The sequence below is a fragment of the Prinia subflava genome, chromosome Z, assembly GCF_021018805.1.
Source record: "Prinia subflava isolate CZ2003 ecotype Zambia chromosome Z, Cam_Psub_1.2, whole genome shotgun sequence".
NCBI lineage: Eukaryota > Metazoa > Chordata > Aves > Passeriformes > Cisticolidae > Prinia > Prinia subflava.
In genome coordinates this window covers 25,736,847-25,761,751 of record NC_086283.1, presented here as the reverse complement: position 1 = coordinate 25,761,751, position 24,905 = coordinate 25,736,847, and the positions used below count along the sequence as shown (strand labels likewise).

At 43.1% G+C, this 24,905-nt stretch overlaps 2 protein-coding genes and 1 long non-coding RNA gene across 12 annotated transcripts; 1 reads left to right on the top strand and 2 right to left on the bottom strand.

The window, feature by feature from the left end:
• Nucleotides 1-306: 306 nt before the first annotated feature.
• Nucleotides 307-4,134, bottom strand: LOC134564701 (uncharacterized). Of its 3 annotated transcripts, none has more exons than XR_010083617.1 (4): nt 3,930-4,134; nt 3,609-3,708; nt 1,951-2,707; nt 307-831 (listed from the first exon to the last, which is right to left on the bottom strand). It is a non-coding gene; the product is annotated as an uncharacterized LOC134564701 (long non-coding RNA). The 3 variants fall into 3 exon arrangements; XR_010083615.1 differs by having other exon boundaries at nt 3,952-4,134; XR_010083616.1 differs by having other exon boundaries at nt 1,951-2,089; nt 3,952-4,134.
• A 42-nt stretch (nt 4,135-4,176) lies between these two features.
• LOC134563659 (A-kinase anchor protein 17B-like) lies at nt 4,177-13,653 on the top strand. 8 transcript variants are annotated; one of them, XM_063421812.1, is made up of 6 exons: nt 4,179-4,240; nt 5,541-5,637; nt 10,303-10,539; nt 11,381-12,390; nt 12,726-12,890; nt 13,433-13,653. In XM_063421812.1, exons 3-5 carry the CDS (start codon nt 10,450-10,452, stop codon nt 12,778-12,780), a joined length of 1,155 nt encoding a protein of 384 aa, XP_063277882.1. In that variant the 5' UTR covers nt 4,179-4,240; nt 5,541-5,637; nt 10,303-10,449; the 3' UTR covers nt 12,781-12,890; nt 13,433-13,653. The 8 variants fall into 8 exon arrangements, with proteins under 8 accessions (XP_063277877.1, XP_063277882.1, XP_063277875.1 ...); XM_063421809.1 differs by adding an exon at nt 7,250-7,357 and having other exon boundaries at nt 4,185-4,240; nt 11,381-12,890; XM_063421808.1 differs by lacking the exon at nt 4,179-4,240 and adding exons at nt 4,802-4,941; nt 7,250-7,357 and having other exon boundaries at nt 11,381-12,890.
• Nucleotides 13,654-17,447: 3,794 nt separating this feature from the next.
• On the bottom strand, nt 17,448-22,942 carry PGRMC1 (progesterone receptor membrane component 1). Its single transcript, XM_063421813.1, has 3 exons — nt 22,529-22,942; nt 20,521-20,676; nt 17,448-19,372 (listed from the first exon to the last, which is right to left on the bottom strand). Exons 1-3 carry the CDS (start codon nt 22,848-22,850, stop codon nt 19,272-19,274), a joined length of 579 nt encoding a protein of 192 aa, XP_063277883.1. The 5' UTR covers nt 22,851-22,942; the 3' UTR covers nt 17,448-19,271.
• Nucleotides 22,943-24,905: the final 1,963 nt, after the last annotated feature.

Sequence of the window (24,905 nt, the reverse complement as noted above, 5' to 3'; positions counted from 1 at the left end):
GTAGCACAGATTTGCTCCAAAACAGGATGTTCTGTTTCTTGTAACAAAAAAACAAAAAAACAAAACAAAACAAAAACCCACAAAAAAAACCCCAACAACAAAAACAACAAAAAAAACCCCACAACCACAAACAAACAAAAACCCAGAAACACCAACAAAACACACCACAAAAACAAAACCCCAAAAAACCCCCAACCAACCAAAAAACTCCACTTAAACTGAAAGCTGTATTCAGTATCTTCTTACAGTGCATCCAACAGAACAGTGTCAGATGACTTTTGGCAAGAATGCTCTGCTGCTGATGACTTTTGGCAAGAATGCTCTGCTGCTGATTCAATGCACTATTCCCAGATCAATAAAAGACCTAAAAGACATCTCTCTAGAATTGCATCTCTCTCCAGGAACTCAGCTTATGGTTCTATGTTTCTATTTTCTTGGTGAGAAGAAAGCATTTAACCATCAAGGAGGAGAAAAACAACAATAAATGGCTATAACTTGCTATACATTAATAGTGCTTGGAAACAGAAGATTTCAAACTTCAAGACTTCAGAGAAAAGAGTGATATTTCTTCCATGGTTTTTCTTTTGTTGCTCATCTGCACAAGACAAACCTCAACCTAAAGTTCTTACTGACCACTGGTATTTTCCATACAGTCTTCCTTCCCATTTCCATTACTCATTTTGGGGCAAGGTTTTACATACTTGTGCTGGCTGATAAAAAAAATCACCAGATGACCTCACCCTCCCACAATCCTTGGAAAAGGAGCAATCCTTGGAGAAGAAGGTGGTTGATGTGAGTCTGTTGTTTTTTTTTTTTCCTTTGTAAAGAGACCTGCCAAAATAAAACCAGTCATACATTAAAAAATTGGACATGTTCAAGGTCAGGTTGGATAGAGCTTTGAGCAACCTGATCTAGTGGAAAGTGTCTGTGCCCATGGCAGGAGGGTTGGAACTAGATGATCTTTAAAGTAGTTTTCCTTCCTTCCTTCCTTCCTTCCTTCCTTCCTTCCTTCCTTCCTTCCTTCCTTCCTTCCTTCCTTCCTTCCTTCCTTCCTTCCTTCCTTCCTTCCTTCCTTCCTTCCTTCCTTCCTTCCTTCCTTCCTTCCTTCCTTCCTTCCTTCCTTCCTTCCTTCCTTCCTTCCTTCCTTCCTTCCTTCCTTCCTTCCTTCCTTCCTTCCTTCCTTCCTTCCTTCCTTCCTTCCTTCCTTCCTTCCTTCCTTCCTTCCTTCCTTCCTTCCTTCCTTCCTTCCTTCCTTCCTTCCTTCCTTCCTTCCTTCCTTCCTTCCTTCCTTCCTTCCTTCCTTCCTTCCTTCCTTCCTTCCTTCCTTCCTTCCTTCCTTCCTTCCTTCCTCCCTCCCTCCCTCCCTCCCTCCCTCCCTTCCTTCCTTCCGCACCTTCCTTCCTTCCGCACCTTCCTTCCGCACCTTCCTTCCTTCTGCACCTTCCTTCCTTCCTTCCGCACCTTCCTTCCTTCCGCACCTTCCTTCCGCACCTTCCTTCCGCACCTTCCGCACCTTCCGCACCTTCCTTCTGCACCTTCCTTCCTTCCTTCTGCACCTTCCTTCCGCACCTTCCTTCCGCACCTTCCTTCATTCCTTCCTTCCTCCCTTCCTTTCTCCCTTCCTTCCTTCCGCACCTTCCTTCCTTCCGCACCTTCCTTCCTTCCGCACCTTCCTTCCTTCCGCACCTTTCTTCCTTCCTTCCGCACCTTCCTTCCGCACCTTCCTTCCTTCCGCACCTTCCTTCCTTCCGCACCTTCTGCACCTTTCGCACCTTCCTTCCTTCCGCACCTTCTGCACCTTCCGCACCTTCCTTCCGCACCTTCCTTCCTTCCTTTCGCACCTTCCTTCCACATCTTCCTTCCTCTCCTTCCAGAATGATTAGAAACCCTGGACAGGGAAGTTGGATACATTGGAAAAAGAGAACACCACCAGGTACTTTATAATATTACCTTAAAGACTTGTAAACTTAACAAGTTTTCTGTGCAGCCAGCTAGGGGATGGCAGCATTCAACCCGTTATTCACTTGTTCCTCAATAGAAAGTGGTTGTGCAGGTGAGCTGCCTCTCACTCAGTAACTGATCACAGTATCTAAGGAGAGAATATTTCAGACTTAGTTTCCTGAGTCAAACCTGCAATGACAGCAAGCTGCAGTAAGCAAGGTTGTATCACTGTTATTTATGAAACAAAACTATGTGAGTTTTCTTACTGTTCCTTGGAACAGGTTTCAGTTTTCTATTCCAGAATTAAATACAACTCTGATGTTTGGGTTTTTCTACAACCTAGACTGTACAACCTAGAGGCAGAGGACCTATACCTATATTCTCAATCAGGAAAATTATCTTAGCTTTTAAATTACTTAAGCAGTACATAACATCCAGACGTACGTAATTCCTGGAACAACGTTACCAAGCCACAAGCAGAAACACAGCCAAGAGTATTCCTATTACATATTTAAACATGCTTTGTTTTGAGAGTTTCTTCCAACCATCTTCCTCCCCATCTTAATCCTGAACCTTCCAGAGACGTTTGTCTATCTGCCCTGGTTGCCAGGCTTGAAAGCAAACTCATTTGGTTGTGATGCCACTTTGTGCATTCCCTGACTCCTTTCCCAGAGGAGCCCTCCATACTGCTCCAGGTACGTGCTCAATCCCAGCAGGCAGGATATTCCACAATGGCAAAAGACCACAGTTTACAGTGGCTTGCTCCCTGAAATACAGAATATAAAATAGATTGTACTGACACATAATTTGCTTAATTACAGGCAAAGAAGTGGTTTTCTGCATCTAGGGGGCACACTCTCAGATCTTGAAAGAAATAGCTTTGTAAGGCTACATTAAACCTTTTATTCAAGAGCTAAAACATTAAAGTTTCTCAACTTGTTGCAGGTTTGGAAAAGCAGTAGGGGAATATAATGACCCTGCTGCTGCAAACTGATCTCAAATGCCAGTTTGCCTGTTTGGGTTTGGAAAAATTATGTAAAAGGGAAAAAAAAAGAAATCACATAACTTAGAGAGAGTAGATTGGAAATTTGTATCATCAACTCACAATCTTTTCTTTTAAGATAAAAACCCTCAAACAAATGTCAACACATAATAAGTTCTAGGAAACCTTTCTAACACAAGAAGCAACAACTGTGGAGAAGGCAACCAGATAGAAAAACATTCATAGATAAACACATAATTTTTCTTATCAGCTTGTATAGTGAGAAAACACAGACATGCTTTTAGGTACACAAAATTGTAACAGAAATGCACTCCCACAGTAAATATATGTGTAGCCATTGTTGTAATTGCATGCATACTGGGTTGTAATTGCATGCATAACAATTAGACCATTGCAGAGCAGAAATGCTTGGTACACCTGCTCTGCCTGCAGCCCCTAGCCCTGTGTGCATCCCATGATCATCACCCATCCTGGCCACAATTGTGTTGATACAGGAGAGGAGGTGAAATGTCTGTTTTTAACAAGTGGATGAAGGACATAAAAAGTGTGTGTGTATATATATATATATATATATCTCTGGTTGTACAACTGCATTTAGAATACCACAAGAGACAAAAACCCAAACTGAAATCTGAGGGAGTATTTGAAAAATTGGCTGCCCTACCTTGAATCCCCTCGGGGATGCTGAACCACCAAGGAAGTGGGGACAGTACCATCAGCAGCACATGGGTGAGCGCTGCAGTATTGGGAGCCGACAGTCGAACCTACAGAGACACAGACAGCGCTTTCCCACCGGGAAAACACCCACAAGCCAGTACTAAACCAGGGAAAGGCTGACATAAACCCTCACACACTTATCACTCATGAACACCGGTGGATGAACTACCTTTGCTACAGGACAAAGGAAAACACGGTATTACGTCACAACCAAGCCTTTGCTCTGCCTGAGCGAGGCAGCTGACGAGGAGCAAACTTTTTGGCTTACGTTTAACACAATGCACACACACCATGCCCACAGGCCGAAGATGCCGGCAGCAGGCGGCTGCAGCCAAGGCCGGCAGTGCAGGTCACGGGCAGGAAGAGCAGCCAGTGGCACCTCCTCGGACTCGCTTCGTGGATCCTTCCTCAAGAACACCCCTGGGATCCCCACAGGTCGCACAGCGCTGCGGGCAGGCGGCCGTGCTTGGGAGGAGGCGAGGCGGGCGGAGCCGCGCTCCGGGGGCGGGTTCAAGGGCGCTGCCGCGCTCCGCCCCGGGGTGGCGGCCGAAGGGCCGGCGGTAGCGCGGCGGCCGGAGGGTAAGAGCGGCCGGCCCTGGGGAGCGGGTGTGGGGTGCTGCCGGCGGAGGGCGCTCCGGGCCGGGGTGGGACGAGCCGGGCCGCTGCGGGCGGCGGTGCTCGCTCCGCCAGCGAAAGTTGCCGCGGCTGCTGCGGCGGTTCCCGGCGGCTCCGCTGGGTCTGCTCCGAGTCCGCAGGCCTGTCGGGACGGGGGCGTCGACCCTCCCTCTGCTCCGGCCCCGGGGCGGCAGCGAGCTGGGCCGGAGGAGCCCGGCCCGTGCGGAGGGCGCGGCGGGCCTGGGCCCGGGGGTTGCCCGGCCCGGCTGCTGCGGCGCTCGGGTATCCCGAGCTGCGTCCCTGCCTGCCCGGGACTCGCAGCCGGGGAGCGGGGCCCCCGGGTCGCGGTTCCGCGGCTCCCCCTGAAGCCGCCGAGGGCTGGGCCTTGCCCGCCGGGCTGCCTTCGGCCGGCGCTGCCGGCGCTCGGGGACCGCGGCCTTCAGTGGCTCCGTCCATTGGGCTGGCGACTTGTTTTATCCTCACCTCAGACAGCAGTGCTGGGAGTGTTCGCCTCAAAGCGCTCCTGTATTGCAACATTCGTGAGAACAGCAGCACTTCTGATCATTGCTCCTTTTCAGTTAATTTTGTATAGAGCAGGCTGGATAAACTCATTTGTTGAAAATCAGTTTAAAGCTGTTCTTTAAACTTCTCCGAGTGACTTTCTGGTAAGTGCTTGTCATAGAATCACTCGGGTTGGAAAAGCCCGGTAAGATCACAGAGTCTAACCAAGTGACATTTACTGTTTACCACTAAGCGATGTCTCCAAGCGCCATATCCACAAACCATTTGAAGACTTCCAGGGATGGTGTTTTCAGCCTCTTCGAATGCCTTATCACCATTTCAGTGAAGCTGTTTTTCCTAATATCCAATCTAAACATCTTCTGATGTAATTTGAGGCCATCTTCTCTCACATTACTTGGGAGAGGTGACCAACCCCCACCTGGATCCAGCCTCCTTTCAGGGGATTGTAGAAAGCCATAAGGTCCTCCTGAGCCCCTTTTTCTCCAGGCTAAACAACCCCAGGTTTTTCCCCTGCATGATAAACTCTGCTGATGTGGATCAATCTATACAATTGCCACATTGCATTAGCTTGTAGTGCTCCTGTATATCCACCTCTGCAGAATTAAAATATTTCCTCTGTCTCAAGCTTGTCTTCATTTCTGCAGGTGGGACTACTCATGGGCTGCACTGTTGGTGAGAGAGAGGGAAACAAAATGTCTGAAAAGTAACCTAGCAAAATACGAATTTTTTTTTTCTCTTCAAGATAACCTTCTTTCCTGACCTGGTTGACGGTATGGTCTCTGAAACTGTTGTGATGGCCCAGGGCCTGGCATGAGTGACCAGCTGGGAAACTGGGGATGGTAAGAGCTGTTTGAGCTAGCAGTACAGTGAGAAAATATGAGGGGTGCCTTTGGAACAGTTATTCCCACTACTTGCATGTTGCTCATATGGACTATGTGAGTGTTTCAAGTTAGACATTGCCAAGTTGTTTATTTTTCCCTAAAGTGTTTTTGAAGTAAAAACTCAGGTGACACAATTTAGGGTGTTGTCAGATAAGGACAGTTCAGCCTGCAGTTACTGTAGTAAGTTCTGGTGCAAGGGCAGATGTGTTCCAAATGTTGTTACCATGGCAGAGTGGCCAAAAGGAAATAATAATTTGATAAAGGGGTTGAATGTTAAATCTCTTGTCATTTGTCAGTTGCAAAGGTTAAGGTTAAAGGTTAAGGCTTATTGATATGTCAGGGTTGATTCCAAAAAGCTATGCTGCTGAGCAACAATTCAGTGGATCAGCCAGTAAATAATTCTGTGCTTTGTGCACAGTTACGTAGTGAGAAATAAATTTCTGATGCTTGAAGGAGCTCCTGGCTATGAACACAAGTAGGGAAGAGCAAGGCTAATGGTGTGCAATAGCAAACCACTATAGCTTACTCAGCTCTATGAAGAGAGTTAAGGGCTTTTAGGTGATTTATTGCAGTAGTAGAAAGATGGTTGCAGCCATGATGGTGTAAGGATGTAAGTGAAAGAAGATTTGCAAGGGCAGGATAATATATCAGTTGGTTTAACAGAAGATGTACTTGCAAAACAGGACAAGATTTTGTGTACACCAGGTTGTCTGCAGGCTTGACATTCGTATCTCTACAAGTTGTGACAACAGTGTCCTGGATGTTTTAATCTGCTGTGCCACAAATCTGAGTGGAGTGGCAGAAGTTTAGTTGGCACTAACTTGGTGGGAAGCTTTAGGAAGCTCTTTATCTTAATGCACAGTGGGCAGAAAGGACTCCAGAGATTACTCACTGCTTCAGTTTTGTAGAAAGTACTTTGTATATCTGCCTGCTTATATGAGACGCACTGAAGGCGTGTCTGTATACATATACAGCTGTGTGCAGAGATTAATCCTGAGAGATTCAGCCTTGCCTGACAAAGTTACAGTTAATTCTGAGTGCATTTGGCAGCAGTTCCCTAAGAGGAGTTATTCAGTGCTGCAGTCTGTGCTGTAGCTGCTGCTTCCAGAGATTCCTGGTTCTTTCATGTTAATGCACTAGCTTTTTCTCCAGTACATATGTGGGGTTTTTTCTTCATTATTCTCAATAAAGTTTAGTCACCCTCTTTTATCAAACAGTTTCTGTGCTTCTCTTCCCTTGTATGTTCCCATGTTGAAAGCAAACAGGCATTTTTCAAGTAATAGCAGTATAGTTTATAATGTGTGAAAACCATCTTACAAATTTTTTTTTCATGTTTCTTCTGTGGAAGCTTTTATGTGGCACTCTTGCAATTCTCTTTGTATATGTATCTTTTTTTCTCCATTTGATTTAGTTTGTCTTTATGTTAAAATGGTATCTATAAAATAAAAATATAGCATATGGATGGCATTAAAATACACTAAGCTTTATTTGTAACTAGGTGCTGAGACTTTGTGGAAGAAGCTGGCAGATGGTGGTTTGCCAACTTCTGTTTCTTTTTCCTTGAATTTAGGCCTGAAAAGTCCTTGATAACCAGTGGAAGCCTCTCTGTAATCTTTTTGGACAAATAAGCATGTGAGGAGCAAAACCCCCCTGTGTGATTATCCTGTTTGTACTAGATGTAGGTATACTGATATGTAGAGTTAAGGTATCTGAACTTAACTCCTTTAATCAAAACCCAGCATTATACTGTTTTGATTTCCTGAAAAGTTTTTTGGGTGAGCTAAAGGTGGTCAGTATTTTCAGTGTATTTGGCACTGAAACTGGGAGATGATCTCAGGAACCGATGAGACTCTGAAACATGCTTAGTTTCTTATTGTTAAATATGAAGTGTAGCAGCCGCCAGTGATTCTTGGCTAGAAAATGGTACCTATTCTCTTCTCTGTACCTTTTGGTTTAAATATGTTGAGAGATGAATCCACTAAAGTGTTATGCCTAGTGTTGCATTATTAAAAAATGTGCAAACTGTAAGCCTCATTGCAGCAGACTATTGATTTACCTCCATAAGCACTTATTAGGAAGTACCCTGTTTCCTTTTTTTCTCCCAGCAGGTAATTTCTAAACTGTAATCCTGAAATATCCCTCTGTGTTGGAGATAATACTTCCTGTTACTTATTTTTTCAGTACAGATAGATGTTGATGCAACTTGAGTGTTTTCTTTTAATGTGCTCAAACTGAACATTTGAAGTTGATGAAATGCAGCACACATCAACAGAACCCATTAATTTTTAAGCAAGCAAACAAGCGTTGGGTCCAAAAGATGTTGCTCCAAGAGCCGGTGAACTCTAGTTTTGCAGAACTGCATGACTCCTGCAACTAGGACTGCTGTGCTGAACATGCTGAACTCTGAGTGCCCAGAAGAGCCTACCAGGAATGGGTTTGGCCAAAGGTGTGATGTCAGATTGTGATCCCCTAATGTCATAGCAGGAGGCGACATTTGGGAGAGGAGTGTTTGAGCTTGATTTACAACCCAGTATGAACTTCAGAAGTTCTGGTATGTCAGGGTAGAGAGAGGCATTCTCACGAGTGTAGTGGTATTTTGGTAATCACCTGGGGTCTCTCATTGGCTCTGCAGGTTTTCTGTGTTTGTATAAAAACACAAACTTAGCAAACTGGGCTGCTAAGTCTGGTTCTGCTTCTTCTGTGACAGGTAGCTTTTGACACAACCAGACATTTTTAGTGAAGGAGCCATAAGACAGACAAGCCTGGAAAGACTAAAGGTGCAAGAACAGGAGCAAATTCAAAAAAGGGGGAAGAAAAGAGAGGGGGTTGAAAGGTGAGGGTTTATTTTTAGAGAATGTCCCATTTTCTTGAGATGTGTTACACTTCCTCTTACCAAGCAAAATACAGGAAGAGTGGCTGTATAAAAGTACAGGCTTTGAGGAAACAGAAGCTGGAGAAATTGAAACAATACTATGTAGTTGTTAGTTTATATATTGGAAAGAAAACCATAATGATAATTCTGCATGTAAGGCATCAGGTGCAGGGCTCTGGATTATGAGAAAAATTGGACTGGAGATATGCCGAGGTCCCTTTCAGATCAGATTATTCTATGATTCTGTGGGCCTACAGTGAAATCAGAGAGCTGTTGCTCTCAAATTATTTTGAGGATTGATTCCTTAAGGTTCTGCATGTGGGCTTTTTGTATTGCTTTATGCTGCAACATCTTAAATCAATGTCCTTACGCCCTGAAATAAAATTAATGTGATGTACATTTCTCAGTGCCTTCCAGCTGACTGGAAAGTCCAAAGCTATGAAACAAATACTTTTCTGTCTTCACCCATTTTCCATGTTATTTTTTATTGTTGATTATCTTTAGTGCAGTGTTCTTAAATTTGCATATGAGTAATAGTAGTATATTGAAGTTTTAATTCTTTCAATAACGTGTTTGGATGGCATCCTAAAATGTCTGTAGTATTCAATCATGTTATGCACCTTCCTGAAAAAACCAGACATTTAGAATGCAGAGCACTGTGAATCTAATGCTAGGTCTCTAATAAAAGCATTGCTATGCTTCTGTTGCTAATTCTTCCTTATTCAAATACTTCTTAAAAAGCTATTTTAAAACACTTATTCATGTGAACACTGTTCCTTGAATTTTCTGGAAGTTTTTATGATGTGTCAAGTTGATTATTTGGTGGAGCTACTTCCTACAGAGTAAAATTTGCAAAAAATGGTGATAGCCTGTTGTGTTTTAACCCCAGCTGGTAATTAAGTCCTACAACAGCTGCTCACTCCCTCCCCCTCTCCCCAGTGGGATGGGAGGAGAATCCCTAAGGTAAAAGTGAGAAAACACAAGAATTGAGATCAAGACAGGTAAAGCAAAGGCCACATACACAAGGAAAACAAAACAAGGAATGCATTCCCCACTTCCCCAGGACAGGCAGGTGCTCAGCATCCCCAGGACAGCAGGAATCCACCCCACATAGCAGTGACGTGGGAAGACAAATGCCATTGCTCCAAATGCGCCCCCTTTGTCCTTCTCTAGCATCATTGCTGACCATGAGGCCATATGGTCTGGGATATTCTTTGGGTCAGTTGGGATCAGCTATCCTGGCTGTGTCTCCTCCCCTTTTCTTGTTCACCCCCAGCCTCCTCACTGGGGGCGTGTATGAGGAGCAGAAAAGGCCTTGGCTCTGGGTAAGCCTTGCTCAGTGATAACCCCTGAATTACTCTTGTAATACCTCTTAAATGGGACCTTCATGCTAATCTGTAGGGGAGATTTGTTAATTTAAGAATTGGATCCAAATGAATAGTCTCTAGTTGTGTCCTTGAGGACAAAAAAGCCTGTGGTGCTGTTGTCTTGGCAGTGCTTATAAAAAAAACCCCAAGAACAGAAACTGTTTGAAGAGACAACTTTCTAACTGTGGGGATCAGTTGGGTGTGTGTAATTAATGTTTTCTTTTCAAAATGTTGTTTAAGCAAATGAGATTCCTTGTTAGCCACGTGTGATCCTTGATGACTGTTTGCTTATTATTAGCACTTCAGAGGCTTACATCCAGTTCCCCAGGACGCAAAATGTAAACCAAGTGTCATCTAAATTGTCCCATATTGATAATTACCTAGAAAAAGACGTGGTGATGAAAAGAAGTTCAAGAGAGAAAAAGGAAAGCTAAGCGCGAGAGGAGAGAAGAGAGGCAGATAGATGGAGATGAGGAACATCCCCCAAAGCAGCAGAAGGTACCGTCTGAAGAACAGCAGTGGCCAGAGAATATGCCTGAATGGGAAGAAAGGAAATCCCTGCTAGCTCAGAGAAGAGTGGAGTCTGTCAGACTGCTTACAGTGCTGTTAAATCGTGTGAAAGTAAGACTATTTTAAAACATATTTTAATTTTAAGGGTATTTATTAGAGCTTGAATAGTTCACTAGACATTTGGTATCTTGATGCTATTCAGAAGACTGCTTTGGGGCTGACTGAACACTGAGAAGGCCTGAGGCCCATGTCTTGTGACAATCTGCTCTCAGTCTTGCCCTGAGAGCAAACATAGTGCATTTTCAGCCAGAAACTTTGCTTTTGGTGCTTTTTCAAGACCTTGTCTTTACTGAGTAAAAAATAGGGCTGGAAAGGCTGTACTAGCTCTTGTTAGACTTGATCCAGTGTTGCAAGCAAGGAATTTTGGAGTGGGGGACATAAGTGATGCTCTCTCTCTGCTTGTTGTGGTCTCAGGTGTACAAGTGACTGAATTAAACTGGCACAGGTTTTACCAGCTGCATTTCTAATTGCCTCTTCTTTTTTCTTGGCCAGCATACATTACCAGGCTTATTTCAGTTTGATTCAGATAATGTCTTGAGAAAGTCAGCAGAGAAGTGATAAAAATTTGAGTGTTTTGCACACAGATTAATGTTTGCAGGTTTAGTTTAGTGATTTGGGCAAAAAAGGTTTCAAATGAAAACAGGGGTTTTAATTTCTAATATGGCTTTGTCTCCTCTATTTGCAGAAAATAATTTGCTTGCATCTTTAAACAAGTGTGTATTTTTCCCAATCCTTAATGTAAAAGATTTCTAAAGGACTGTAATTTACTATGAGCTGAAGTTAGAGGCTACCCTTGCCATTCTCCATGAATTTTAAGGCCCCATTACATCTGACATTTGCCTTCTTAATTATGAACATGGTGTGTTAAATTTCTATTTTCTTGGTTTCACAGTTGGCAGGTCAAAAAGTGGATCCTTCAGTGGATGTAAAGAAGGATGATTCATTTTCTGAAACAACATTTAAGGACATAAAGCAGGAGCTGCTTAACTCCCTTTATCGTACGCACAAAGAGCTGAAATGTAAGGAGTTTAAGTGCCCATTAACCCAAAAAGGTAGTGGTGTATGTCATGAGGAAGGAGATGGGAGTAACTTCTATGCACCAACTTGTCACATAGTCAGGACAATTTTAAATGATCCCTCTCCAGCCCCGAGCTCTGATGGACTGCTTGGCAGGGATGTGTGCAACTCCTCCTCCAAAGGCTGTGGGCCTTTGCTGATCACGGTTACCCAGGACGGCAGGATCATCCAGCCGCTCCGTGGAAGGCACCACCCAGCACTGGATGTAGTTCACACACAGACAGTGTCTGAGGAAGACGATTGCAAAAAGCAGAAGGTTTATGAGACTGATGAATTCATCCATTATTTACTAAACTACTACCAGACACCACGCTATGCACGTGTTTGCTTAGAGCCAAAAACCGCTGTAAACAAGTCCCGATGGAAGCGAGTGGTATCTGATGATGGTGGTGGGTTTGACATCAGCTTGAGTAACAAACATGGTCAGCACTTTGGAGAAGTGAGTCCTGTACAAAACCTTCACAAGAGAAATTGTAGTAGTGATAGTAATTATGGGCTGGTGATCACTCTTGGGGAACTCAAGTCAACAGACAAAGTGTTAGAAAGAAAGGTCCATGGGGGCAAGCTTGCAAAAAAGCTGCAAGTTCAGAGGAATGACTCACTCACTTTTGATAACTTACCACATGCTGCACTGAATCATTCTTTGGAGTGCACTACTGTTACTCATAATGAGGAATTCAAAAAAGAAGATGGTAGAGATGAAGGCACTGTACCACATGGAACATGTAGATCTGCTTGCAGATTAAAGGATTTGTTGGAAGAGATCAGTGATTCTGAGTACTTTGGAGAGGCATGTGGTGACTCAGTGAAGAGACCAGGAAGAAGGTATGAAGACATTTACAGCAGTTGTAATAAAGGGTGCTTGTCTGCAAGAGCTGGGGAACAAAAATTACTGGTTTATCATAAAAATGTAGCTCTGGAAGGCCAAGAGAAGGAAATCAGCCAATGTAACTCCTGTTCTAATTTCATCCATGAGCGCTTGGCAAGGCAGGGTGAACATAAACTTAAAAAGTCGTACAAGAGGTCTAGTAGTGAATTAAGATATGAAGGAAAGAAAAGTGAGAGACAATCCAGAGAAAAGGAGAAAAATGCTCATAAAATGAAGAAAAAGCAAAAAAAGCTTTCTTCTAATCTTGTATCTGATGAATGTGGCTTTTCAGAGATGGACAGTTGCATGCAGCTGGAGTCGCTCAGAAAGATACAGAGAAAATGTAAGAAAATACTGCACAAAAAAGTGAAATTCAAGACACATCACACCTCTGTGGTAGCACCAGATGTTAGCCCTCATGATGGCTCACCCCTTCAGGAGACCCTCCAGAGGAGAGGTGAGAGAGAGGGACACCACAGCTAAGGGGATTGAATTTGACAGGTCTGTGGCAGGTGAGGTTGCCACAGTTCTTACAGTGATGAATGGTTTTTGGTTTTAAAAGACATAAGCATGGCATAAAAAAACCCAGTGCGACTTCTCAGCAATTAAGGGTTTGTTCAGTTCAGCTATGAAACACACAGCTGCAACTCAAGAGTAATATTTGTCTGCTTAATTGGGTAACACAGTATCTGTCCTGGCCATTAGCAGATGAGTATTCTGTTAACAACGCGTGGTAACAACATGCTTTAGACAACTAAAACATTAATAGACAATTTAATGTGTGGCATGGCTGTGTGGGAAATACTGTCTCAAGTAAATAAAATTCTACGTAGCTACAATACATCTGATGTTCATACAGGATTGCTACTGGGCGTTCTTTCAGCCTGTTGTACAGTTTACTGTGCTTCCAGTTGGTTGGTGGATCCCCTTACAGCCACCTCCCTTTCCCTCTCTGTCCACCTGACAAACTCATTTCAAGAAACTTTTTCTCTTCCACAGGAGATGAGAGGAAATTAATGTTGAGAAGAGAGATGGATGCAGATGTCAGAGGATGCCCTCTATTTCCTCTTGAGATAATTCAGACAAACCCCTTCTCAGATACTTTCTGTGGAGGAGAGCCCAGAAGAGGATGCTGAATAGCTACTGTATTATAGGTCTGAAGTTTTTGTAAAGAAGTGGGAGAAGAAAGCCCTTTGATCATTAAAAGGTATATGAACTACTGGGCTGGTTTTTGTTTGTTTGTTTTGGTTTGGTTTTTTCTTAGGTAATTCCTTTGGTTGGAATATCTAACTGGTGTAGTGAGCCACAAAAGCAGAATCTGTATTTGCCTTTTGGATAACAGGACCAAAACTTTTCCCAGAGCCAGAACAAACTTTCATGGACTAGTGGCTAAGGAACTTGAAAGGACACAGGCTGAGATCTTGGAGCATTACACTTTGATTTAATGCAGGGAATCACGTAAATTACAGTCTTTACTGATAATGAGTCCCTGGAAAAAAACTAATTGTCAATCCTAGAGCAAGCATAAGAAGTGCCTCCTCTATCAAATTGTTATAATGATGGAACTGGAAGATGTGGGAAACATTTATACTCAATTTTGAGAAATCATAGATTTCCAAATGTGAAAAAAGTCCCATCTTCTGTAAAACCCACACCAGAAGAATCCTTGTGTTCTATTCACAATTCTAGAACTGTTTCTGAAAACTTGCTGACCTTTGGGAGGAAGGATTTCACTGAACTTATGCTCAGTGTAGTGGCTTCCAGGAATCTGAATGGTTGTCTAAGCAATGCTCTGAGTGTTAGATAATGAGAGGGCAGCGTGTGTCAGCCTGCTGACAGTCCCCATGTAAATTCAGGTTGACAGTTCACAAGATTTTTGAAGGCACATATAGTGAGGTAGCTGTTTACTACAAGTTTGCTTACAAATGCTTTCCAGAAGAATTGTAAAATGTTGTCAGAGTTGTGCTGCTTGTAGATAAAAATGTGAAAATGCAGTCTAGGAGCTTGAGTTATATCCATATTTATTCATCTGGCTATATCTAAAAGACAGCCACAATTGCTTTTGAACAAAGTCCCTTAGCAAGATACAGAGTTTGAAGTTCAATGCACTGATTATTGCAGCTTTCATTTTATGCTTTATTTATTACATGTCAGTAGATGAAGTTAATGTGAAAATGTTTTCTTCATTACGTAAGATCTTACCCATGTTTGTAACTTCTGCTCTAATAAATAGTAATAAAAGAGAATAATTGTAATTGTTCGTGGTAGATAGGTTTTCCCCCAGTCTTCAATACTGGTGATTCCTACAGGCTTCTAAGCTAGGTTTTATCAGTCTTTCTGTTCATATGTTCAGATGTTGAGTGCCTTTTTAGAATCATGAATGAGAAGTAGTTGCTACTCAAAGTACTGTTAATCTATTACTTTTAACTAAAAAGATGTTATTTTCTTGACAGAAATATTTTCTGACTATTTTGGAGAACATTTATGCTCCTCTTAAATCTCCCCTTTAGTATTTTATACAGTTATAATGAAGAGGGACTATTGTATTTGTTGACAGTGTAAAATGTTTTCATTTGCACTGATGTGACATACCAAGGGTGTTTTTTCTCTGTGCAATATTTGCAGATTAAAGATAGCAAAACTTCCCCTCTGTCAATCTAGACAGTTTTGTCTCCATGAGTACCCGTTTCTCATGGACAGGCCTTTTGGTGGCAGGTGAGGAAGTTTGTTAATCTGGGGGAGAAGGAACTGAAGACTTCCTTCAGTGTAAATTTCCAGCATTTTATCAACATGCTGTCACAATAACCAGTAACAAATAAATACTCCATTTCTGTCGCTGCTTCATGCGTTCACCTGTATTGACTGAAACTGATAGAGGACTTGCTTCATCTCCCAAGTCCTCGTTCCGTGTAAAACATTGTTAGTTAATAAAATATGCATGCACTTTAAAATGTGAGACATCATTGTAATCTTCATACTAAAAGAGAACTTCTGTTTCCTACTTGACACTATTTAGAACCTGATTTCAGGTGTTTAAGTAATAATTTTACTTTTCACATAATCATAGAATGGTTTGGATTGGGACCTTAAAAACCATCTTGTTCCAACCCCCATGCCAAGGGCATGGGCATCTTCCACCTGCTCCAAGCAGTGTCCAACCGTGGTCTTGAAGTGTTCAAGTGGTCTTGAACACTTCCCGGGATAGGGCATCCAGTTTCTCCTGGCAACTTCTGCCACAGCCTCGCCATGCTTACAGGAAAGAATTTCTTCTTCCTGTCAGCATCTTTGAGCCCCACCTTTTCATACAGTGGACTGCTTAATATAATTTTATTATCCTGAAGGCTAATCTTTAAAGATTAAGCTTTAACAGCTTGCTTTAAAACTTAAAATGCATGGCTCTGTAGTATGGATTTTAGTTGTTTTAAATGTCACATCCCACGTGTGAAAGTTACAGAATATTTTGGCAATTAAAACATTTATTAGATTAAAAGATGCATTAAAAGCAGCATTTATGTAGTTCAACAATGGAACTGTAGGACATTTCTGGCATAATTTCACACCTTTCAGTTTGAACCTCATGTGTTCTGTTGTTCCCAGCTGCTGTTTCAAGAGGCTAGGTGGTTTTTGTGGAAATACCATTTACTCTGACATGTATGAAGTTGGACCCTGCAGATCTTGCCATCAAATCTAATTTTCTGTACAAAACTAGTGAAAATGCCTCCTCACAGAGTTGGTGTGAAGAGAAGTTGGCTGAACAACGCTTTGTTACTGAAAATATGTGACTTGTGGGTTGTACCTTGTGCTGAATGCTGAAGTCAAAATCCTACAGGCTGGTTTTAAAGCAGAAATACACTAGGCCCATTATTAAATCAGTCCATCTGCTTGAAATACAATACAGCAGTTATAATATGAAGCCCGTTCTTCTTAATCCAGGGATTCCAGGCAATGCATAGAAATGCCTCACCTTTCATAAAAGCCCTTACATAACTTTCAACAGAAGCATTCAATACTGAACTTTTTTCTGTTTAACTGAAACAGCAGGAAGTAAGAGCTAGTAAAGGTGATTAAGGGCAGGTGACATCCAGGTGAAAGAATACCTGAGTTTTACAAAGCAGTTAACAGTATGAGTTTTCCTGGCTGGAAATAAGATATGACTCAATTGTTTTGATTTATCCTAGGGTAGATCTTTGTGACAGGTGTTGGACACAACAGATGAGGGAGATTAGCGACATTCTCTGCATTTAATTGGTCATCATGTTCTACCTGGTTAAGGAACAGTCTCATAAGCTGCCTGGTATGGGTCTTTTTGCATAGTCATTGCTGCCAGTCACTGTTGAAGGAAAGGTTCTGTTGAAGGAAAGTTGTAAAGAACAGACTAAAAAGGAAGCTAAAACCCATCCATTTTTTCAGCACTTTGGAAGAAAGTAAAACCCATTCCTGGTGCTTTATGAGCAGCTTTGGTGACATGCTTCTTCTCCTTTGACAAGAAATTCTCTGTTTCCCTGAAAAAGTAACAGTCTTACCAAAGTGTCATACCTCCTCCCCAAGAAGTAGTAACAATGAGCTTTGTCTTGTGTTACTGCCTGTTTTCTGCATCATTTTTGTTACTGTTTTTGTTAGTGATGCATAACGTTCTGATGTACAGATTAATACTTAAAATAGTGTTAGTTCCTCGGGAGATGTTACCGAGTAATTTAAGAGTCAGGTGATTTGGTCCACTGAAGGGTAGGTTACAGCCTTCCAAAGCTCCAGCTTTTGCTCAGTATTAACAATTACTTGGGGTTTTTTCTGCCTAACACTGTTTTTGCAATAGAGCATGTTCTCTATTTAATATTCTGTTAAAGTTTTACTAGCGAACTTTTACAAGCATTTACAAGCATTGCGTTAGAACATATTTAACTCAATCTATGCATTGGATAATGTGACACATTGGAGAAGGACAATATAAAACTTGAAACACTGGGGAGTATTAAAGATAACATTTGGTTGCAGTAAATAAAAACAAACATCACCATTATGCAAGAGTATTTTATTTTCTGCCTTAAACAAGTAAAAGCACATTTCCAATTTGAGGTAAACCATTAGTAGTAGTTTGCAAAGAGTATAAATGTCTCTAAAAATAAAATAGCAACACAAAGGTCATGACAGGATCTACACGTGTCTCTAGACCTTCGTTAGGTAGTTCATACAGTACCCACTTTACACAAGCTCTCTGGCTCTAACAACCTCGCTCTCCATCGGAAGGCCCAGTGCAACCAAAAGAAAATCCCAGGACACTGTTGGGACTGAGGCAGAGTCACTTGTTCTCACCACAGATGGTCTCAGGCACTTTAATACGTTGTGTCAACTTGTTTATGTTGTGCAACACACTCTACTTCCCAAGGCTTTTGCCTAGTTTACACCTTCCCACTCAGTTCATCCTTTTGGTCATGTTGCCAAATTGAAATAATCAGACAGCCAAGCCAGAGAAATCAAATAGAGGGAACTACACCATACAGGCACCCTGGATATTCTGCACTAGCAGAATCACCTGGACAAGTTCAGAAGTGATCAGCAAATCATTAGTTATCTTGGAATTTATAAGAAAGTTTTAGAGAAATATTTTGGATGATGAACATTTACATTTTTCCTTGGTCATATCCATTTACCCAGCCCTCTCTGGCAGGAGGCAGATCACTTAGAAAAAACCTAGTAATTAAGTACAGAGGTAAGCCAAGAGAGCAAATAAGTAAAAAGCAACTCAAAGGTCAGGTCCACAGGTATAGCATTGCTGGTTATGCATGAGATTGTGCCATTTCTTTTAATGGCAACATTCCAAACCAACAAAGGCCTCAACACAGAAACAGCTTACACTGTTTTATTTTGTACATAACTTATGTAAGTTATGTTGACCAGTAGTGTTTTGCTAGGTAAAGGTGCATGTACAAGAGCACTTGCTAACCATGCCATACCAGCAACTTCTTGTTTTTCAGGCCTAGAAATCAAGAGGAGCTGATCTTCCATGTTTAATATAATTCCATTAACATTCACAGGAGCGCTTTTTACTAAGAAGAAAATAGAATAAACAATAGTCAAGTCACACCCCATGGTGTACCTTTAGGGATGCCTAGTTCCACTCATTATCTAAACTTCTGTAACACTATAGATGTGCTTTAAAAGTGAACAGAGAACTTAAGTCTATGCAGAATTATGCATGTTGAATACATCAAGCATTCATCAGTCTTCATTAAATATTTAAAAGTGATTTAACTTCTCAAAAATTCTTTTTTAAAAGTAGTTAAGTGTTTCATCTGTAAGTCACTAATGCAACGCCTTGAAAGCCAAATTATCTTACATAATAATGAATTACATTGTACAACAAATGAGTATCATGCTTTGTCGATAAAACAAAATATAGTCCCTTTTCAAAAGGAATTATAACCCAGGGGCCAGATCCTGCAGAAGCTAACACAAAAGATGATTTAGTGGTGTTTGTGTTACGTATGTGAAGTTATTCATGTGCTTGTGTTCACACTGCTAGGTTGGTAATGAAAAACTTGATTTAAACCTACTTTGCACTAAATGGTGATAGCAGAAAAATAGTCCTTTATTGCCAAAATTGCAGTTTACTTTTGCACAGACATTTCTCATGCATATATCTTATTATGTGGGTTTAAAAGAAGACAGATCAAAGACCTTCAGAAGCTTCCCACTGAATTTGAAATCTTTGAAAAGAAACCAATCACTGTACCTCTGGGCCTTTTGTAAGCCTTGCTGCTGCTGCACCTTGTGAAACAGAAGTGGAATGTTACAAATGATCCTTTGTGGTTCAAAAATAGATTGTTCCTCACTGCAGTATCTACTCTTTCTTTGCATCCTGGGCATCTTTTTCATCTTCATCAGAGTACACAGTGGGTTCCTCCCCCTCCTTCAGCAGCTTACCAACATGATGATACTTAACTGGGAAAAAAAAAATCCAAGTCATTTTTCTGCCCTGAAGAGACACCTTTTAAAACTCCTCCAACTGTTTTCTGAATGAACAGGATAGTTATATGTTAATAAGATATAGCAACTTGTTCCAAACACTGGGATAAACGAGAAAAGCTAAAATCAGCTACTACCTGGACCTGGACTACTATTACTGTTGTCGTAAGAACCATGTGAAGTGAATGTACCTCTCATTTTATTGCCTAAACCAAAAGATGTATCAACATAAACTGATGGACTCACCCAGCCAAAGAAACAGAATCCTAGATTATTTCTCTTGCCAATGCCAAAGCTGGTTTTTCAACCAAAGGCATTGTTAGACTATTTACATCTATTAAACACACATATACATATGTGCACACATATGCACAACTTGGAGGGGGTTTTATTTTTTGTAATGTGTATTAAGAATATTCAGTAGGACAGAAGGGAGATCCTTTCTCCCAAAGATAAAGATGGATCTGTTATCCGATTATGTGATTAAGCCTCTGATTTATTTTATATCTCCTTTAGGGCATGTAAAAATGCTAAGATCATGTACATGTAAGGACGGAGAGCTATACTATGTTGCCTATCTGTCAACTTCAACAAAGCAAAACCCCCTGATTATTGGTATTTCAGACTAGCAGTGTTGTTAAAACAATTCAAAGCAACTATTTGCCACATTTAATAGGAACACAGTAATAAAAAGAGTGACTTCACTGTCAGTCCTGATGCTCAACACTTGTAAAGGCAGATTTTTAACACTAGTTCAAGTCAGATATTTGATAACATAATTATGGTTTCTGCGACAAGCTTGTTAGCATAATAAAACAGCCATTCAGTGTGGCATGATTAACAGTCTTAATTAAAACAGGAAGAGGGCCAAAATAGTAGGGGCACATCAGGTCAGGACTGAGATTTCTAATGGCATCAGGTGGAGAAAACTCCACTGTAGCTGGTTACAGTAAATCTTCCAACACCAGATATAAAAAGAAAACACATTTTATTTCCACTATGCTCATTATCGGTGTATGCAATTTCCATCATTTATATATATGACACTTCCGGCTGGTTACAGCCTTTTAACTATTGCTTCCCTTATTGACCACTTCTTTGTAAAATGGCTTAAAATTGCTTACAAGTGAATTGTGACTCCCAGTCCCTCAAGGTCTCTTGCTGTGTAGCGTTGAGATCAGAGAGGTCATCATATGTATCCCTCAGTGCCTCCTTATCCAGGCAGAAAGTGGCAAGACCTCGGGATGCATCTCTTCCAGCAAAGATCCCATACGGGCCCTCTAAAATAAAAACATAAGCAGCATTATTGCAGAGGTGATGGATGCTACGTTATCTTCGCGGATCAGTCTCCAAACAAAAACGGACTATGAGTTTCTACCCTGGGCCATGCATCAGGTGCCTCAAGCTGCTGAAATGCTTTAAAGTTTCGTTCTAATTGGTAGTAAAAGGACACTGAGGACAAGAAACAAAATTATAGAAAGAGAAAGATACTGAGGTTTGCTGAAACATCAGGACAATGAACCACACAATGGTGCGTGGCACATATAAACGGGGTAAGCATAAGCATACAGACTGGGACGCACATCCTTGGAATAAGGAATAGAGGATGGATTTCTATGTCTGGGGTGAAATGAAAGTTTTCTAACAGATACTCCTGACTTGAGATGAAAGGATGGCTTGACAGAAAATATAGTGGAGCTACTGGAAATTATCAAGTTGGAGGAAACATCTATTAAAACAAAATACAAGATGAACTCAAATGATCAAAAAATGCAACTCACAGCAGATCAGAGACATCAAGATATAAACTCTTGCTAAACTTCATTAATGATTAGCTTGCTTGCATGGCAAGCCAAAACTTGAGATACTGCACATTCAACTAGACATTCAGAGTTCTTCTAAAAGGAGCTTAAAGAAGTTAGATGTGAACTCTGGTTATTGTAGAGCACATATCCACTTCCAAAGTGTCCTTTTTCCTAAATTAATCAAAAGAAACTTACTTTTCCATTAAAATGAAAATCAAACTAGCCAGACATTGTGGTGAACCATTCACCCATTACCAAATCAGATGCAACATACAGCTTTTACTATCATCAAGGAAGGCAGCATTTAAAGCTTAGACCTTATGTCAAGTGGGTTTTAGTTTGCACAAATACAAAGCTGCACATCTAACTCGCTGTACACATCATCCTGGCTGCTGCAGAATGCAAAGTTACAGCCTGGCATCATTCAGTGACAGTCTCGTCTGTGTTTGGCCCAGAAGTAGTAACATAATGCTTTCAAAAACAGAGTGTCTCCTGCATTTTTCTCCTTGTCTCGAAGTAGCACCGGCAGCTCACTACTGCAGGCTGTCTGTACCAGGCTGTCTGGTCAGCTCAGAAATGGTTATGCCAGGCAGATCCTGGTACAAATCAGCAAGCCTCAGTGAGCCGTTTTAAAAATGCAGCTTCTGATAAAAATAAAACCCCCTGTCCTCGTGGAGGTGATAAGATTCTTCGCCTGGGTGCACATACTCCCACCCACCTCATCATTGGCTGCTCTACGAGTATAGGTTATTCAATCTTGGCACGTTTGAACTATGCTCCTGGTAGAAAGCTGGTTTAATCTAAACTGCCAAGTATTTAGTATAAATATTACGCAATAGAACGACACCCACTAAAAGCTGGGAATGGAATGTTAACACTGAGAGAACACTTCGCTTCTGCTGCCTGCCATCAGGTAAAGGCAACCCAGGCCGACAAAGCCGCCCAACCCCGTACGGTAGCTGTAGCCTGCCATGGGAAAACACCGAGAATAAGACAACGTAAACTGGCAAAGCCGGAGTTCCTACAACACCGGGGCCCGGCTCTGGAGCCCGGGCGGCAGCGGTCGCCCTGCCCGCCGGCTCACCGGCACGCAGCTCTCCCAGCGCTGCAGGGGCGCGCAGCCTTCCCGGCTGCAGGCAAGCCGAGCACATCCCAAACCTCCGCATCGGGACCAGGGCCGGGATGTGGTCAGGCAGGAGCGCCGATCCAGCTGAGGGAAGGCGCTCCCGGACAGCACCGACCCTGACCCGCCCCGCGCTCCCCTCGGCGCGCCGGTGGCGCGCAGCGCCCGGGCTGGGCCCGTCTCGCAGCCGCCCGCCGCCCTCACCGGGCCCGTAGAACTTCCTGGCGCGGGTCACGTCGAAGACTTTGCCATTGACGGCCATGAGGATGCGCGGGTCGCTGACGCCGTCGAAGGGCCGCAGCTGCTCCAGCGTGAAGTCGCGGCGCTTCATCTTGGGCAGCGGCGGCGGGTCCGCTTCGCCCGCGGGTGCCGCGGGCCGCTCGCCCCGCAGGATCTGGTAGAGCAGGAAGAGGCAGAGGCCCAGCAGGCTCAGGTTGAGCGGGGAGCCTACGATCTCCAGCAGCAGCCCGCCGCTCTCGCCCGCAGCCCCCTCTTCGCCGGCCATCGCCACCTCCTCGCGGGCCATGGCGCTGCACTGAGCGGCGGCTCCGCGGGTCGGAGCGCGCAGCGGCGGCACGGAGCACACCCCGCCCGGTGGGGCGGGCCGAGGGGCGGTGGCGGCGGCAGGAAGGGCGGGGCGGCGGGCGCGGCGGGGCTGAGGCGCGGGCGCGGGGCCGCCCCCAGGCCGGGCGGGGTTGGCGGCTCCGCGCCTGCCGCCGGCGCTAGGGGGTGGTGCGGGCCCGGGCACGGCGGCGGCTGCCGGGCCGCTGGTCCCCGGCGAGGCGGCCGCAGGTCGGGTCAGGCTAGGCCGCCGCGGCGGCTCCGTGGCACACAGTTCCACAGAAATTCTGGAAAAAATAACCTCCGGGCGGCGTTAGACCCGTGACAGGGGTGCCGCGATGGGCTGTGCGAACCAGCCAGCGTCCTGCTGGATGGAGGATGGAGCGGGGCTCAGCTCGGCGGTGCCAAACACTGAGACAAGAGGCAACTGGCAGAAACTGATGCACAGGAAGTTCCATCTGAACATGAGGAAGAACTTCTTTACTGTGCAGTGACTACACAATGGAACGGACTGTTCTGAGAGTTCGTGGAGTGTCTCTCAAGAACCATTTGGATGCAATCCTGTGCCTCTGGGCTGACCCTGCCTGAGCAGGGAGGTTGGACCACATGACCCACTGTGCTCCCTTCCAACCTGACCCATTCTGTGATACCCTGCACTCGCCCCAGCGGTGCTACTGCACATCTTCCTTTTCTTGGCAAGGCAGTGGCTTTTCCAAGTACTCCAGAAATGTTGTCAAACTTAACATGGAAGAAAAGGGAAGAAATTACCAAACTTCTGGGGTTTTCTCATTCAGATATTACCCCCAGGCCCCACAAAACTACAGAAGCAGCAACCACAATGTACTAATATAGCATGAAAAAAAAATTGTCCTGTCAGAGAGGTCTGTATTCATGTTTTTCTTTAGTGGAGGCTTTGGTGAATTAGAACTTAAGCTGAAGGAAACACTAACTTGGATGTATCTACTTGGTATGGTGTTCATACCGTGGAGCAAGTGGAGCCCCAAATACAGGTAGATTACGACTGGTGACAATCTGCTCCTTGGTATGAAGTGTGAGAAAACAGAAGTGATGTTTTGGGTCTGAGTAGTTGCCTCTGCAAATTGTGTCCTTCAAATAGAACACAAACTAATGCCCTGCCAGAGTATCGTCATTTCCACTACACAAATCAGTACCTCAGGGTACATGTAGAGAAGAAATACAGTGTACCAGCCTTGATCATAGAATCATTGCGTTTGGAAGAGACCTCTGAGATCACAAAGTCCAGCTGTTAACCTGACTGCACATTATAGCTTGGCAGATGGTTCATATCAATGCTTCAGGGGAAGCAGGCAGCTTTTATTGAACCTAGCACTGGGACATGTAGTTACAGAAAACTGAAAAAAGTGCATTTCGTTTACTTTCTAATTGTCAGTGTTAGGAAAATTTTTAACTGTGGGTCACTGCAGGTATGGATAAAGTTTTGCATTTTGGGATACATACAAGAACTTCAAGAACTAAGATGTTCAGTACACATCGGCTCTTGCAAGGGAGGGTGTTTGGTCCCCCCTGCTGTCTCCTTTGGGAAGCTTCTTCTTTTACTCAGCACTTGAACTTAGATCTCTCTTAGATGGTATGCGTGACTTTTGCTTCCACCTGCTGTGTAACTTGAAAAACTCTATGTTTCATTGATCTGGTTACTGAGATTTGTACTAGTTAATGAAATAGCCCTGCATTTTGACCCTATTTCAGATACTAGAAAAATCTCTGAAACTTCAGAATTATTAAAACTGGGAGCTGTATTACCTAGTTAATTCTACTCAGTGTAGACATGACACACTGTATTGATATTATGCTGTAGAGGAATAGATATAGAAAAAAAGCAGAAATGTGGATGGGTATTTTACAATTTTTTTCAACAGAGAGGAAAAAATCCCAAGGCTCCAGAACAACCTCATTCCTGAATTTGACTTTGAACCAGACACTAAGGCAGGGAAATGAAGCTTTTTATGCCTAGTATCCAGGAGAAATTATTCAAGAACAC